The 18,674-nt window shown below is 43.2% G+C and overlaps 1 protein-coding gene across 3 annotated transcripts in view; it reads left to right on the top strand.

Annotated features, from left to right (window-relative positions):
- Window positions 1–18,674, top strand: part of LOC124544869 (trichoplein keratin filament-binding protein) — a 754,849-nt gene that overhangs the window by 623,050 nt on the left and 113,125 nt on the right. For all 3 annotated transcript variants that reach the window (XM_047123585.1, XM_047123583.1, XM_047123584.1), the window contains 2 exons: window positions 1,287–1,497; window positions 9,328–9,616. In XM_047123585.1, the coding sequence (XP_046979541.1) occupies window positions 1,295–1,497; window positions 9,328–9,616 (492 nt within the window). In that variant the 5' untranslated portion in view covers window positions 1,287–1,294. The remainder of the gene's footprint in view (window positions 1–1,286; window positions 1,498–9,327; window positions 9,617–18,674) is intronic.

Raw genomic sequence — 18,674 nt, 5'->3', positions numbered from 1 at the left:
ACACGATAAATCAAATACATCCAAAGGCTGTAAATTCGACTAAGTACCTAGAGATTACAGTTGGCGATAACATAAACAGGAACGATCTCATAGACAATTTTGTGGGGAAAGCAAACAAAAGACTGCGATTTATTGGCAGGACACTTAGAAAATATAACAGACCTACTGAAGCGACTGTCTTACACCACACTTGTACGTCCGCTGCTAGAGTACTGGCGTTCAGTGTGGGATGCGCATCTGGTATGGGCGACCGAGGACATCGAAAAACGACATCGAATAAGTACAAAGAAGAGCAGCTCATTTTATACTATCGCAAAATGGGGAGAGAGTGTCATGGATATGTTTCACCCGGGTAATTGGGGTGGTAATTTTTATGTCGTCACGTTTTCCCTGTAGAGCTGTACCATGGGAAGCAGGGAGAGGATGTTGTTTGGTGGCTGGTAACCTCTTTCAATAACACAAACTGCGCTCCTATATTAGCAGGGTTCTTTATTCATAAGGATGGAAAGTTTATAGTCGTTGTGGTACAAGCTCTGTGTGATAGTCCACGTTAGCCTCATTGCTGGTGAAGTACAAAGTCCACTATGTACACTACTCGGGTCGCTATGTGGTGTCTAGGACTGTCTGCGACTGCAAGTGACTGGGCTGCGACTGATGTATCGGTGACTCACTGGATGGCAGACTGGAAAACTAACTGGGACGCGGCGGCGATCCAAATACTGGCGGCCGAGACGGCGTTGGCGGCGCGTTTCCTGCGAGTCTGTTTTTGGCTTCTGTCGATCTTCTCGCAACCTCTGTGCTGCATGGTGTGCTGGCGCCAGATTACGCCAGCACAGTGATCACTAAAAGAAAGGCGTTTTTAGTTGCAGCGTGACCTTCTCACGAAATTTCAATCTTCAGTTGTTTGCCCCGAAAGCGAAAATATTTCTTGACGCCCACCCAAATAGGAGGAAATGATTATTTTGATAAAATAAATCAGAGCTCGCAAGGGAAGATTTGAGTGTTCATTTTTCCCACGTGCTGTTCGAGGGTGGAATGGTGAAAAAGTGGGATGGACCCTCTGCCAGGCTCTTAGTTATGCATTGCAGCGTAGTCGTGTAGATGTAGAAAGGGGCACTTGATTGCAAAAAGGTATAGAACCATAGAAGTACACGAATATAGTGAACTATCTGACGAATGTCGCGAAGAGGAAGCAAAGGAGTATTAGAGATTTTTCTGGAGTCGCGGCGACAGCTGTGACTCTTGCAGCTGTCACCTGACCGCTGACCCGGCGTCTTGTGTTGCAGGGTGGGGGATGAGCCTGTTCGAGGGCGCGACGACGGCGCGGCCGCCCTCCGGTCGCAGGCTGCAGCGCCAGGAGGAGGCGCTGGCGCGCAAGCGCAACGCGGAAGACGACCGCCTGCGGCACTGGGACGGCGTGCGCAGCTACTTCTGCGACTGGGACCGCCAGATGACCCAGTACAACAACTGGGCGTCGCCGCAGTACTACCAGGCCAGGTGCGCCCACGGCTGAGGCCGCACTAACCTCTCCATTTGAACTGAAATATCTGTTGTTGTTGTTGTCGTCAGTACTGAGACTGGTTTGATGCAGCTCTCCATGCTACTCTATCCTGTGCAAGCTTCTTCATCTCCTAGTACCTACTGCAACCTACATCCTTCTGAATCTGCTTAGTGTATTCATCTCTTGGTCTCCCTCTACGATTTTTACCCTCCACACTGCCCTCCAATACTAAATTGGTGATTCCTTGATGCCTCAGAACATGTCCTACCAACCGATCCCTTCTTCTACTCAAGTTGTGCCACAAACTCCTCTTCTCCCCAATCCTATGCAATACTTCCTCATTAGTTATGTGATCTACCCATCTAATCTTCAGCATTCTTCTGTAGCACCACATTTCGAAAGCTTCTATTCTCTCCTTGTCCAAACTATTTATTGTCCATGTTTCACTTCCATACATGGCTACACTCCATACAAATACTTTCAGAAACGACTTCCTAACACTTAAATCAATACTCGATGTTAACAAGTTTCTCTTCTTCAGAAAGGCTTTCCTTGCCATTGCCAGTCTACATTTTATATCCTCGCTACTTCTACCATCGTCAGTTATTTTGCTCCCCAAATAGCAAAACTCCTTTACTAATTTAAGTGTCTCATTTCCTAATCTAATTCCCTCAGCATCACTCGATTTAATTCGACTACATTCCATTATCTTCGTTTTGCTTTTGTTGATGTTCATCTTATACCCTCCTTTCACGACACTGTCCATTCCGTTCAACTGCTCTTCCAAGTCCTTTGCTGTCTCTGACAGAATTACAATGTCATCGGCGAACCTCAAAGTTTTTATTTCTTCTCCATGGATTTTAATACCTACTCCGTACTTTTCTTTTGTTTCCTTTACTGCTTGCTCAATATACAGACTGAACAACATCGGGGATAGGCTTCAACCCTGTCTCACTCTCTTCCTAACCACTGCTTCCCTTTCATGCCCCTCGACTCTTATAACTGCCATCTGGTTGCTGTACAAATTGTAAATAGCCTTTCGCTCCTTGTATTTCATCCCTGCCACGTTCAGAATTTGAAAGAGAGTATTCCAGTCAACATTGTCAAAAGCTTTCTCTAAGTCTACAAATGCTAGAAACGTAGGTTTGCCTTTCCTTAATCTAGCTTCTAAGATAAGTCGTAGGGTCAGTATTGCCTCACGTGTTCCGATATTTCTACGGAATCCAAACTGATCTTCCCGGAGGTCGGCTTCTACTAGTTTTTCCATTCGTTTGTAAAGAATTCGCGTTAGTATTTTGCAACCGTGACTTATTAAACTGACAGTTCGGTAATTTTCACATCTGTCAACACCTGCTTTCTTTGGAAATAGAATTATTATATTCTTCTTGAAGTCTATCAGCTACAAATTTCTTTTCGTGTGCGAATAGGCGGAAGCTACCGGCTACCAAATCTGGAAGCGATGGATGTTCCCAAAAATTCGTACTTCCGGATATACGCATACACGCTGCTCATCCGTGTTTTGTAACGTTGTCGACCCACCTCGAGCGTTCCTTTTATCTCTTCCTTTGAGCTTCCTGGCGGCCGGAATCCACACACTCTGCAGATTTACTTGGAAACGTTCATTGGCGGATCGGAATTAATCCTGTGCCCTATTAAAACCAGTTTTAAATACGGATCACCAACCTCACTTCGAGACATTGTTAAAATGTTCAGTAGTTCGGCATTACCTCCACTGCTAATAAATCTCCTGGAGCAATATAACTACTTTCAGAAACATTCAGAGATCGGACCTCTCGATCGAAAAATGTACAGCGTTAATAGTTTATACGCCGCTCCCAGCAACGAACGTTCAAACGACACAGAAAGACGCCACACTTCTATGTTCCACAGAAACAAATTGAATTCGATTAAACCTCAGGAAGCAAATCACTTGTAGGCCTATCCGGCCCCACCTGCCGCTAGCTACTATCCCGGCGATCCAATATGAGGCTTTCTGCCTACGGACACGAGATCGCTCGACAGTCACTAAATCCGACCATTCCCCCTGAACTCTGCAAATGCGTCAGTCAGATTGCTGTGCCCATGCTCGGGAACCAGGTTCTTCAGGCCTTCTCTCTCAGGTGTCACGAAATTTGCCTCCTAATCGCCGAGAGGGCTGTCAACTGACTTCATTTTACTAGCTGACTTCTCCATTTTATGTCCCATAAACCTATCCCCTCCTTTAAACGTATTGTGGAATAAAGTTCTTTCTGCTCAGTTTCAGTGAGTATCTCTTAGGTAGTTAGGTTGGTTGGTTTGGGGAAGGAGACCAGACAGCGTGGTCATCGGTCTCATCGGATTAGGGAAGGATGGGGAAGGAAGTCGGCCGTGCCCTTTCAGAGGAACCATCCCGGCATTTGCCTGGAGTGATTTAGGGAAATCACGGAAAACCTAAATCAGGATGGCCGGACGCGGGATTGAACCGTCGTCCTTCCGAATGCGAGTCCAGTGTCTAACCACTGCGCCACCTCGCTCGGTCTTAGGTAGTTAGATATTTATATGATAAACCCAGTTTTCTGTAGCACCACACCTCAAAAGATCCTATTCTTGTCTGAACTGCTTATCGTCTACGTTTAACCGACGTATAAGGCTGCGGTCCAGATAAAGATCATAGGAAATTATTTCGTAACAGTTAATATTTATATTCGATATTAACAAATTTCCCTTTTTCAGAAACGCCTTTCTTGCATTAAATATCCCCACTAATTCAGACAAGTTCAGTTGTTTTGCGGATCAAAGAGCAAACCTCGTCTGCTACTGTCAGCGTTGAAACCATACTCGCCGTGGCGGACAGTATCCACAGATGTGCCCACACAGCCATCTCAACAGTGGAAAGAAGATACAGCAGTGTCATTCGACAATTCAGAATATTCATCAGTGTCGAGCCGTGTCCTTATATGAAGTTAACATAGTCTTAGACGTGTCATTGGCACTATGCAAGCGATTTTCGTGGCATTTATGACGGCATGAAGGTAAGGGAAACACAACGCCCTGTCCACGAACGGAGAAAATCAAAGACGCGGACGGGAATCGAACCTGCGCCCCTTCGGTTAGCAGCCTCCGCGCTCAGCACGCAGCCGCTGGCGGTGTGCGCCGCGCGACGCCCTGCTCCGGCGCCCCCGCGTCAGCTGACTGCACTGCTCGCACACGTGGAGTCAGCCTCACGAGGGTCGCCGCCGTGGCTTTCATCCGCGACACGCAAGTCCGTAGCCAGTGCTCGAAAGCCCTGTAGCTATGTAGCCGCCACGTCCAGGAAAGTCTTCGAGAGCACTCGACTCGAATACGTTCTCCACGTACAGTTCAGTAGACCGCCTCGATCTGGTGACTAGCAATCCTCGGTGGGTATCACCATAACAACGAAACCGGAAACAGTTCAAAGCCAGTACGGAAAAATTCGGAACGCAGCTCAAAGTCAGTATGGAAAAATTCACACAAAAAGACCGCATTCATATTTCCATGGAAACAAACTGCGTTTATTGATGTCAGCTAACCCTAGCCAAGTCCGTCACTTTTATCTGACACCACTTCCAGCTGGCTATCGCATCATCCCTGTTCTCTGAAGCCTTTTCTTACCCAGCATGTCTGCGTTCAGTAATCTGCGACGTTCATTGCGAAGAACGGGGAAGTGTGTGGGCAAAATTCGTTGGCCGTGCAAGGGAACGTAGTTTCAAATGCTTTGTAGGCTTTCCGTACCGGAAACGAAACCTCGTCGATCACGAAAGGTCACTAACTCCAGGCTTGTGAAGTGATTGCAAACTCGGAACACAAATAGCACCCCAGACTGCCCAAAACTTGTCGCTTCATGCCCAGTTCCCACGGACTCTTTATTTTGCGAGCTCCAAAATCCTCTGTGCGAAATTATTGTACGTATGCATCTTTGAGCAAACCACAATCAGGAACGAAATGCAGGCATTCTCGTTAGCTATTTCCTGCTGCTTCTCACAACGCTTCTTTAAGGTGCTGCCATCTGGCAGGACACTTCAGAACCTTTCCTGCATCGAATGTTGGAAAAATTACTCACTGTCTAAGGCAGCCCTGTAGGATCCGACCACAATCCACTTAGGAGCATTGCAGAAAGACCGTCCAATCAGCTCCAGTTTGCAGAAAGCCTCCTTCCCTCAGAACGTGACCCTTTTGTAGGCAATAGACAAAGCAAGGGCACACAGGCATGGCCAGGAAATGAGGCATTACAGTGTCTCATTTCCTAATACACTGATATGACAAAAGTCAGGGGATAGCTATACCCATATACAGGGTGTTACAAAAAGGTACGGCCAAACTTTCAGGAAACATTCCTCACACACAAATAAAGAAAAGATGTTATGTGGACATGTGTTCGGAAACGCTTAATTTCCACGTTAGAGCTCATTTTAGTTTCGTCAGTATGTACTGTACTTCCTCGATTCACCGCCAGTTGGCCCAATTGAAGGAAGGTAATGTTGACTTCAGTGCTTGTGTTGACATGCGACTCATTGCTCTACAGTACTAGCATCAGGCACATCAGTACATAACATCAGCAGGTTACTGTTCATCACGAACGTAGTTTTGCAGTCAGTGCAATGTTTACAAATGCGCTGTTGGCAGATGCCCATTTGATGTATGAATTAGCACGGGGCAATAGCCGTGGTGCAGTATGTTTGTATCGAGACAGATTTCCAGAACGAAGGTGTCCCGACAGGAAGACGTTCGAAGCAATTGATCGGCGTCTTATGGAGCACGGAACATTCCAGCCTATGACTCGCGACTGGGGAAGACCTAGAACGACGAGGACACATGCAATGGACGAGGCAATTCTTCGTGCAGTTGACAATAACCCTAATGTCAGCGTCAGAGAAGTTGCTGCTGTACAAGGTAACGTTGACCATGTCACTGTATGGAGAGTGCTGCGGGAGAACCAGTTGTTTCCGTACCATGTACAGCGTGTGCAGGCACTATCAGCAGCAGATTGGCCTCCACGGGTACACTTCTGCGAATGGTTCATCCAACAATGTGTCAATCCTTATTTCAGTGCAAATGTTCTCTTTACGGATGAGGCTTCATTCCAACATGATCAAATTGTACATTTTCACAATCAACATGTGTGGGCTGACGAGAATCCGCACGCAATTGTGCAATCACTTCATCAACACAGATTTTGTGTGAACGTTTGGGCAGGCATTGTTGGTGATGTCTCGATTGGGTCCCATGTTCTTCCACCTACGCTCAATGGAGCACGTTATCATGATTTCATACGGGATACTCTACCTGTGCTGCTAGAACATGTGCCTTTACAAGTACGACACAACATGTGGTTCATGCACGATGGAGCTCCTGCACATTTCAGTCGAAGTGTTTGTACGCTTCTCAACAACAGAATTGGTGACCGATGGATTGGTAGAGGCGGACCAATTCCGTGGCCTCCACGCTCTCCTGACATCAACCCTTTTGACTTTCATTTATGGGGGCATTTGAAAGCTCTTGTCTACGCAACCCCGGTACCAAATGTAGAGACTCTTCGTGCTCGTATTGTGGACGGCTGTGATACAATACGCCATTCTCCAGGGCCGCATCAGCGCATCAGGGATTCCATGCGGCAGAGGGTGGATGCACGTATCCTCGCTAACGGAGGAAATTTTGAACATTTCCTGTAACAAAATGTTTGAAGTCACGCTGGTAAGTTCTGTTGCTGTGTGTTTCCATTCCATGATTAATGTGATTTGAAGAGAAGTAATAAAATGAGCTCCAACATGGAAAGTAAGCATTCCCGGACACATGGCCACATAACATATTTTCTTTCTTTGTGTGAGGAATGTTTCCTGAAAGTTTGGCTGTACCTTTTTGTAACACCCTGTATATAGATTGCGGCAGTGTCGCATACACGAGGTATGAAACGGCAGTGCTTTGGCAGAGCTGTCATTTGTACTCAGATGATCAACGTGGAAGGGTTTATGGCGTGGTTATGGCCACACAATGGGAATTAACAGACTCTGAATGCAGAATGATAATTGGAGCTGGACACATGGGACATTCTGCTTTGGAAATCGTAGGCAATTCAGTATTCAGAAATCCATAGTGTCAAGAGTATACCGAGAAAACCAAATTTCAGGCATTACCTCTCACTACAGACAATGCAGTGGTCGAGTTTCACTCAATCACTGAGAGCGGCGGTATTTGCGTATTTGCATAGAGTTGTCAGTGCTGACAGACGAGCAGCACTGCACGAAATAACAGCAGAAATCAATGTGGGACATACAACAAGTGTATCCGTTAAGGCAGTGCAGCGAAATTTGGCTTTAATTGGTAATTGGATATGGCAGCAGACGACCGACACGAGTGCCTTTACTAACAGCACAGCACCACCTCCGGAGCCTCTCCTGGGCTCGTGAGCATATCGATTGGACTCTAGAAAACTGTGGTCTGGTCAGATGAGCCTCAATTTAAGTTGGTAAGAAATGATGGTATGGTTTGAATGTGGTGCAGACTCCACAAAGCCATGGATCCAGGTTGTCAACAAGGCACTGTGTAAGCTGTTGGTGGCTCCATAATGGTGTGGGCCGTGTTTGCATGGAATGGACTGGTTCCTCTGGCCAAACAAAACAAATCATTGACTGGAAATGATTATGATCGGTTACTTGGGGACCATTTGCAGCCATCATGGACTTCATGTCCCTGAACAACAGTGTGCCATAGCACTGGGCCATAATTGTTCGTGATTTGTTTAAAGAACATTCTGGACATTTTGAGCTAATAGTTGGCCACCGACATCACCTAACACGGGTCCCGCTAAAAATTTATGAGACAAAATCTAGAGGTCACTTTGTGCACAAAATCCTGAACGGCAACACTTAACATGATTATCGATGGCTATTAGAGGCAGCATGGCTCACTATTTCTGCAGGAGACTTCCAGGGACTTGTTGAGTCCACACCACTTATTAAAGTTCTTACACTACACTGGGAAAGGGAAGTTTGACGCCATATTAATAGGTATCCAACAACTTTTGTCTCCTTAATGTAAATTACCCCAGCATTATCCGATTAAATTTTAATACACTCTGTTACCCCTTATTGATAATCTTATAAACAATGTCGAAGATTAGATGGGCTGATAAGGTAGGGAAGGAAGTGGTTCTCTGCAGAATCGGCGACGAAAGGAATCTGTGGAAAATGCTGACAAGAAGAAGGGACAGGATGATAAGACATCTGTTAAGACATTAGGGAATAACTTTGATGGTACTAGAGAGAACAGTAGAGGAAAACACAGGGTGGAATACATATGGTAAATAATTGAGAATGTAGGTTATCAGTTGCTACTCTGAGGTGAAGAGGTTGGTGCAAGAATGGAATTCATGGCGGGCGGCATCAAACCAGTCAGAAGAAAGATGACAAAAAGGAAGAGGAAGAATAAATATTTTCAGGACATTGTCAATTTCTTTCAACTGAGCTCTCAAGTCCTTTGCAGTGTGGCAGATTTATAATGTCACCAGCAAACCTTAAAGTCTTGTAGCAGTCAATAAAAAGTGTAGTGTGTGTTGAACCCCATAGATGTATTTCTGAGTTAGTAGTACGTAAATAGTTTGGTTGTATATATTGAACTTTGTCGTAGATTAAACTTAGAAAAACATTCAGTTACGTAAATATCCATCACGAAGCCTTATTTTCCCAGGGAAAATGAGCATTACGTGTGGACACATTTATACATTCCGTGTCACGGTAAGTTGTCACGAATCTGACATGTAAAAGAAAACTAAGATAATCTAGAGAGACTGTACACTACATGCTTTGGAGCTAGGTTGTCTCCTCACACAGCCAGGAGCGGCTGCAGAAGGAGGCTGCGGAGAAGCAGCGGCGTGCGTGCCTGGAGCAGCGCAGGCAACGCCTCCGCGAGCTGCTGGAGGCAGAGAGGCAGCAGCTGGATGCGGAGCGTGCGGCGGCAGCCAGGGAGCGGGGGCGGGGCCGGGGGCGGCCACCACTTCAGCTGCAGGAGGCATCTCTGGCGGCGCTTGAGCTGCGCAGGCGCGAGGACACGGCGCGTCTACGCGAAGCCGAGCTGCGCCTCCACCACCAGTGGTGCCGCGGGCAGCCCGTACTGAGGCAGGTGCGGGCAGCCATTCTGGGCAGAATTAAAACTGACACTGATAAATGTTTTGTAGCACATCACTATCCAGCCACTGGACAGGAAATTGCACCTCTACTAATTGTTCATACATTTCTCCCATCTGATTCCCAGCAACTTCTACAGTAATCTCCACAACAAAATAACACGAATACTATTTAAAGTTAATATTTTAGAATTATTTAATAGATACCACTCACCATTTTCATAGCATAATATGTAAGGTGCTGCTTCCTGCCAGCAGTCTTAAGAAGTTTCTTTGTAACAGTGGATGGAAAATGCTTGCTGTTCTGAGAAAGTCAAAAACCCTTAAATTAAGTCACCCTCACAGGGCTCAACTGTAACCCATTTAGAAGGATTTCACAAAGACCAGACTGCGACAACCTCCTCGCTATGACAGACTTTTTGTCATTGGTGCAATTAGTCTCCAATCACACTGGCCACTAATCTGTTACATCTCTGTTTTTTCTTTTATTTCTTCAACAGTCAGTTGCTTTCTTGATGTAGATGAATATGGATCTTTTTGAGAACACAGATTTTCATAGACAATTGAGACATCTTTCATACAGTAAGTGGTGTATTTGGATGCGGTCAACTGATCCCTAATTCTAAAATCCAGTGTAGGTAATCTTCAGCTGCCAAAAAGTACAAAAAAAGAAAATACATGACCAATTGTTTAATTTTGCTTTTTGGGGGCTGAGTATGCTGTTGTGAACATGTCCATGGTGAGCTCAGGGACCTTGAGTTATTGGAGCTTCTCCTCTTACCTCATGCCACAACTCATCCCATCCCTCCCTCACTGATTCTGTTTATTCTTCTCCTCTGACTCATCAATAATGTTGACTTCTTTGATGTGCACTGAGCTTGCACAAGGACTTGAATTTTTGTCATTAGCTTTCGTCATTTAGGTTAAATCTTACCATCATTTCTGGCAAATTGGTTTTGGTTGCTATTACTGGGTTCGATTCTCAACTTTCTTTGTAAAGGCTGTATGGGGCAGGCTGTATGGGGAAAGTCACTAAGTGTGGCATGAATTGCATGGCATGCAATTCCATGTTATTCACCTGTTGTCTGTGATAACGGACAAGTGGCCATATACCAGTGTGGCACCCAACCTCCTGTGTAGGGGGGTGAGGGGTGGGTGGGGGGTGTTGCTAAGTGTTCCCTTGACTTCTTAGTGACTGCACTTTCGATACCTGAGTTGTCTACTCTCCATCAGTGCTGAGGAGAAAGTGCCCATTGCATCGGGGACTCTAGGACTCCGTGGGATGGTTACCTGTGTCATGTAGCAGTTTCTGTGGCAGGGTACTATTTACCTGTCAGGATGCCATGAGGAGGGGGGGGGGGGGGGCGCGGAGTCCCTGGTTGTTAAGTGACACAAAGGTAGGCAATACACAGTGGAGAGATTCTCAACCATCACAAGCTGGTGGCTGTACACATGCAGCAGTTTTGCCTTACAGATGAAATCGGTACAATGCTGAGAGATATAATCCCAAACTGCTTCCTTCCTTAGCTACACTGTGGGAAGAAAACTGGTTTAAGAAACCAGGAGAAGCATATGCACTATAGTACAGTAGAAGAGATAGTGACCCTTTCTGAATGCAGAAACATCGTTCATAGTAGAACAAATAGAATTAAAATTCAGTGCAGTCACTTCAGTAGATAAAATGAGAAGTAGATGGTATATTAATCAAAAAGTCAATCTCCCACTCATCTGGAGGCACTGCTCCAGTTTAACATACTTGGTGATCCCTTGTCACAATTACATCTAATAAGACCCTCATTGTGGTGCAAGGAATAATTTGTCATTGTGGCCTTACACTACAAATGGGTGAAGAAATACGGGTTAATTTAGAAACATTCCCCTTGTCCAAAGAAGTCTGAAAGATAGCAGGAGGTACACTGGAGGTGAGTTGCACCCAGAAAAAGGAAACTAACTGTCTTTTGACATGATGTCAAACCCATGTGTGATGTTAAAAATGCATCTGTATGTGCAAATGACTCATTTTGTAGAGATTATGGTCAACCATTACAAGGGAATGCACCACATGGAGAACCACTGGTTTGCATTAACTGTGTGGAAAGTAGTCCCCTCCACTCAGTGACTTACTAATTCTTTGCAAACAACACAAAATACAGGAGCATAATAGTTTTGACCGATTAATTAGTTTTGAAGTTTGGAAGAAATAAGAATGCTTACATCCTGTACAGAGGTTAAGAAAGCACTCACTTTCTCCTCTTGACAGTCCCAATGGTCTACCAATCACAGGAAGAAAAAGAGGGTATTCTGTGCCTACTATTCCTTCTGTATCTGCCTCGACTACCATGTAGTCCCATTCTCCAAGCAGAGCAGTAATCTTCACAACTGATCCCTATTTGGGGAGGGCTACTTTCCATCCTTAGATCCAGCCAACAAATCACCAGCATCCCATGCCTCAGATGAAGGAAGGACATTGGCCATTGCGTAGTCCATTCATCTTCAGTTCCTGAAACCTGCCCAGATATTTCCCAGCAGTAAATAAAACTCCATAATGATTAGAAGAAAATGGAAGGGAACAACTTGACAGTTTTGTAACCTCAGTGGCCATGGGGCTACGGCGTTCCCTACAGAAATTATGAAGGTCGACAATAATTTCTCAACAGGTAAGTATAATCTATTCACACTGAACTGTGGTATATTTTTCACAACTTTCACTGTCTATTAAAATGCATACAGTGATTATCCAATGGTATGAAAACGTCTGCTTCTGCCATCTTGCTGAACCTATACAACTAATGAAACACTACCCGGGTTGGTATAGCCTTGTGCAAAAAACCAGATTCTCAACTGACTAATGTGGGTATTACAGCCTCATTGATAGAAATGTATGACAGAACGAAGGCTGACTAATAAATTAAGTGGAATGCATATCCCGCACACTGTGTAATTATAGAGCAAACTCAACAGACAGGCAATGTGCCAATAGGAACAGTAGACATATTTTCTTATGAAATGTATGAATATGGATGAAATGAATATTGTAATAAGCGATGTGATCTTACCAGCAAATGTAGACACCAGAGAATATTTAGAAACTAAAATCAACTCAGATTTACAGACATGATGACATAATATTCATTAAGATAGAGGGTGAAAGAATGATGCAAATCATACTGAGATACATAACTAGACCTAGGTATGAAAAGTTGCAATCACTTGTCTCAACTTACACAGCGGGTAGACCAATCTTGGTGACAAACAATCTGCCTGTAGTTATCAGAGAATTATGTGACCTACCACATCAGATCTACTCAAAAAGATTAGAACATTTAGGTCCACACACCTACAAGGACTTGAATTAGAGCTCCATCTCCTGTCACCAGTACTGTATTGAAATGTATTTCACATGACGACTAATACTCACCTCCATACTTTCGTTATTTCCTTGGATAAGCTAGCCCTGAGGCAGTTATTGTAGTTCAAAAAAGAAGTGTAATGATTAATAAAACATTAGAAATGTGTAGTGAATATTTGTCTTGTATTGTAAGATCAAACGAGCAGATATGCTCACAAATACATATGCACAGTATTCAGACCACAGATATTAAAAAATGTCAAGGAAAGTGACACGTGCACTCTCAAAATTTGTGATAGCTATGGAGATAAATGATAAAAAAGAACACACTCTGGTTTAGCAGGCACACAGATGACGAGGGGGGGGGGGGGGGGCAGAAGGTTTTAGACACAGTCCAAGAAATTCGCCTGTTGATGAATTATCCAGGGCAATCCATGACTAGCATGGAGAGCTGGAACACCTACTAATGTACAAATGACAGTAACAAATATGTTATAAATAAAATTTCCATGTAGACCGTCTGCTTTGGATTGCGTAGTAGTGATCTCAATATAGTTACATTAACAGTTAATGATAAAAAATCTTTAAGAAGCAAATTGGAACAAGCTACGTGATACAGTAGCCCACATCACCCGTTCACTGTGTTAGTATAGAGCTAAGTGCACAGGCCCTGTAAGAAATAATACAAAACATACAACATGCACACACCCAAAACTGCCATCTCACCATTAAAGAATATTCTGTGGCCACCTGAGTTGACATATATTACACTGCATACAAGGTGATGCCAGAAGAGAGCAGTCAAAGGTCCATCGATGTAGCCTAACAGGTATAATATAGAAACCTGAAGTCTTAATACTAAGAATTGCTTGGAAAGCCCAAACAAGCACAGTGGGAAAGCTTACTGACAAAATTGGTTAAAGATTGATATTTAGGGATGAACTGTACAAATTACTGATCTTACAAAGAAGATCGAAGCTTGAATCGTTCTGCCCACAATAAAGGCTGAAGACAGATTGGTGATCCACAGGTGGAGACAGTCAGCAGAATATCTATTTTTCAACTCGTCCCAAATGCCAGTCTAGATGCAGATCAGCTGTGTTCAAAGCTTAGATATGTGTTACAAAGTGAATGCACTAATTATTAACTACACGGTTTACTGAGGAAGAAGTAGCCATAGCCATAAAGAAATTTAAAAAAATTGTAAGATTTCAGGACCGATTAATATTTAAACTGAGGCATTCAAACAAATAAAAGTGCAAATCATTTCATTCCTAACCAGACAGCTTAATGATTCATTAAAAATGGCCAAGGTGCCTGCCAGTCGGAAATTAGCGAAAACTGTAGTAGTCAAAAAGTTCAGGGGTGAAGGTCAGACAAATACTACAAGCTATAGGCCAATCTGTCTGGTTACCATGTGAGGGCTGTTCAATAAAGAATGATCATTATATTTTTATGGTCATAATTTCTCACACTGTAATTGAATCTTACAATGTTCTGTTAGCATGTAACAGATACGCTGTATTACTTTCATTGTTGTTACTTCTACACGGTCCAGTCACATTAATGTGACCACTGCCTACGTTCGATGTCAGTGTGCAAAACCACTGACAGGTGGCGGGTGGCAGCACTAGCAGTGGATGGTACGTATAACTTGACAGGGGAGGCACGGAAAATAGTGCAGTTGTTGTTATTGTAATGCAGAAACAGAGCAATTTATCTGACATCCAGAAGGGCACGATCATTGGCTTTTGGCCCAAGGGTGGAAGCATTTCCACAATGGCAAAGTTTTTAAATTGTTCACGTGCTGCTATCTGTCGTGCCTCCTCGAGGACTGTTTGGCGAACGTTGCCGTGTACGGGTCTCCGGAGCAGGCACCTGGTTCATCCACCCATTCTGACAGCTGTTCATCAGCGATGAAGGCTGGAATTTACGTGCCGATACCACAACTAGATGTCCACTGAATGGCAACAGGTGAGCTTTTCAGATGAATCAAGTTTTGTGCTCCATCAGACAGATGCCCATTGGCATGTATGGTCTGAAATCAAACACCCTGCAGCAATCGATGGACGGGTTCGGGATGGAGCAGGGAGCATTATGGTCTGGGGAATGTTTTCGTGGCATTCCTTGGGTGATCTCATCATTCTGGAAGGCACAGCGGATCAACATAAGTGTGCATCTATCTGTGTGGACCATATTCAGACTTTTGATAGGGAATCACATTAATGTGATTGGATAGTGTAGTTCCTACCTGTGAGAGGTGGACAAGCTGAGATATATTCAGTATCTCCTATCATAGCAACGGAAGTGACACACAGTGACCAATATGTGACTTTGAAATTCTGCTTTCAGCTCGACAAATTTTCAGCTGAGGCCTATGCATTGTTACAGAAGCCTACGGAGAGGATATTCTTCCCTACAGTATAGCTCAAAGAAAGTTTAAATTGTTGAAAGAGGGAAGACGATCAATTTCAAAGGAAGGTAGGCCCAACAATCCAGTTACTGTTCAGCAAAAGAGGACATCGACACCACTGCTTCGTTGTGAGAGAGGATCAATGAATACTCTCTAGAATATTGGAAATTTCATTGGGTGCCATTCACCAGTTGGCGACAAACAATTTACACTTGGGACACATTTTTGTGTGGTGGGTTCCAAGGCTACTAATTCTTGGGAAAAAAAGGACATTTGCTTGTGGGTGTGCATGCAGTTGAAGTTAATGTTAGAGGAAGATCCATAGTTACTTTCAAAGATGATCACTGCTGATGATCAATGTTGATGAAAAGTGCCTACATCATTTTGATCCAGAGAGCAAACAGTAAAGGTCAGTGAGGAAAAGGATTGGTTGCTTCTGCTGGGAAAGTTATGATAATCTTATTTTTTGCTTTTTGTGGAATAATTTATCAGCATGTTGTACTTACACATACATCAATAACTGTACAGTACTTTGGGGATGTCCTGGATGCTGCACCAAGATAATACACATCTGCATACTGCAAATGTTTTGACTGAGTTTCTTGCAAAAATCAGTGTGAAGTGCACCCCTCACCCTTCCTACAGCCTTCTGTAACCTGAAGAAACACCTTTGTGGAAGCAATTTCTCATCACCAGAAGAGAAAGTGAAGGCTGTGGAGGTGATTCTGAAGGCACTTTTTGAGAAGTGGTTTCCAGTAATTTTTTGCAGACTAACAGAAACACTGGGTCAAGTGCGTCATATCTGAAGGAGACTGTTTTGATAAGGACCATCAAAATTATGAGGGGCAGTAAAGGTATGTTCTAAAAAAAAGTATGATCAATTTTTATTGAATAGCCCTTGTACTTGTGAAGATCCAGTGACTCCCTTGTGGCAGTTTACAGCTGCACATGGAGCTCCATGGATATAATCAGTGCCAGTTTGATTTTAGGAACTGGAAAATTTTTTAAGATGTGGTCAAGAATGAGACCAAAACAATACGCATGTAGTAAAAAACATGCAGTTGCAATATTAATTTTCATAGTTAGGAGCATTCGACAATTCATGGTGACCAGAGTTATTTCTGCGTATGTGAGAGCTACAGACACCCAATTTCTGTACTACAGCTTTACTGATTATTGCAGTGGTAGAGCTGTGGAATGGTCAGAAGAGGAATAAAAATTATAAGGTGTGCCAGCAGGGGTCAGTTTGCAGGGTAGTATTTTGGGATTTGGCAATCAACCCTATCTTGTACCTGTTGGAAGATGTCCAAGTCAATCGGGTGATAGGATTTTTTGACAATATCTTCACTCTGGTGTAGGTGGTCTCAAGAACTGAGATGGACGTAATGGCAATAAGGTTCTCTCCAACATTCTTCAGTGGTATGTAGAAAATATATGAACTATAGCTCTACTTGAAACTGTGTACATACTCTTAAAAGGTCAGTGTCTTTTCCTAGAAATATTACAGTTAAATTAGAAAACATCTAATCACGAGGTCAACAGTCACATGGTACCTCTGAGGCCAGCTGGAAGAAAGGTGTAACTTCACACAACTCAGACAGACTGCCAAACACTAAGCAAGCAACATTGTGCACAAAATTGCCTGCACCTCTACAGCTAACTGAAAGCTACTGCTGCATATGTTCAAGACATATCGCAATTTCATGCCCACATTGTGGTTAAGGGTCTGGGCATACAGGCTTCTGTGTGTGGAATAGGCAAATCTGGGGATTTGTACAGAGGGAATGTGCTCCTCAAAGGGGTTTTGGTATCATACAAACCAATGCTTTGTGGTTGCTCCTCAGGACTTACCCAGCAAATGTTGTGGAAAGATGATGTATGGCCTCATACTAGCTACATTAAGGGGGTTTCACAGAAGCCCAAGATATCACAGAACAAAGAGTAGCAAGCATGGCTCAACTGCTGAACAGGTGAATGTGTGGCAGCGTACCGGCGACAACAGTGAATGGGGCCAAAGAGAACTTTTCCCCGTTATTTGTGAACATCCTTGACTGAAAAACCTCAGGCAGGGCATGGTATATTACTTACATGAGACATGGCTCATGTGCAGTTTATCTGTACAGATTCAACAGGAAAGACTGTTACATATGTCATTTTGGTCATATAGGAACATTTGAGTACATCATATTTAACTGTCACAACTTATATTCTGTTCAATGTACATATTGAAACATAAACCTTTCGTTTATGAACTATTAAGGAATTATGAATGGTGATTGACAGTCATTCTTAGTGGCTTGCCATCACAATTTTTTATCTTAAATATCTTTGTGACTAATGCCCTTTCGGCATATTTATTATTTTATAAATGACACATAAGTACTGCTAGTCTTTCACGATGATTCTGTACTTATGCTCTGTATCATACATTTTTAGTCATATTTCTGTGACCATTTTATAGACCATTCTTTGATTTAAATTCTGAGGAAGACACTCCTAGCAGTGCTGAAACCCGGTTAATTCATTAAAAATTGTGACCGATGGCTGTTTTCTTTCAATTGTAACTATTCACTGTCTCTGAATGTGCAGCCCTAATTACTAAGTCAGACAAAGGGTGCTATTTAGTTATTGCTTATAACTCTGAATATATTTCAAAAACATTAGATTTCTTTAACTAAAATAATATTTCGGAACTGCACGAGGATCCGACTCCAGTTTTACAAAAAAAGGTCAGGACAGCCATCAACAACGCAAATTTCCTACTCAAACCATTTCAGAAGAAAGTGCTCATTAATATGAACCCTCAGCCCCCAAAACTTTGGTCTCAATTTAAAATACACAAACCTAATCATTCAATTTGCCCGATATCTAATAGTATGAATAGTGCATACCATGATCTGGCCAAATTTCTACATGAAACTCAGAGAGAATCATTCGTTTTTGTGAACAATTTTTCTGTCCCAAATAGTCACACCTTCATCCAAAAAATAAAAGATTTAGAATGCAGTTCGGACACCTAGTTAGTTTCTTTCAACATCAGAAACCTTTATACTAATGTCCCCGTACAGGAAACGCTTAGAATTGTAGAAAAAAATTTACGTCGGTTCAAAAAAGATATTTCAGATGAACAAATCACAGACTTCATGAATCTCATCTCAGTTGTAGTCAAGTTCAACTATTTCAAATGGACATTTGTACCAGCAATCAGACGGTCTCGCTATGTGAAATCCGTTAGCTAGTGTCCTCGCTGATATTTTCATTAACTCCCTAGAAGAAAATTTTTTTAATTGTT

This window comes from Schistocerca americana, chromosome 8 (assembly GCF_021461395.2).
Source record: "Schistocerca americana isolate TAMUIC-IGC-003095 chromosome 8, iqSchAmer2.1, whole genome shotgun sequence".
NCBI lineage: Eukaryota > Metazoa > Arthropoda > Insecta > Orthoptera > Acrididae > Schistocerca > Schistocerca americana.
The sequence above is the reverse complement of the archived record's forward strand: the minus strand, read 5'-3'. Positions and strand labels throughout refer to the sequence as shown.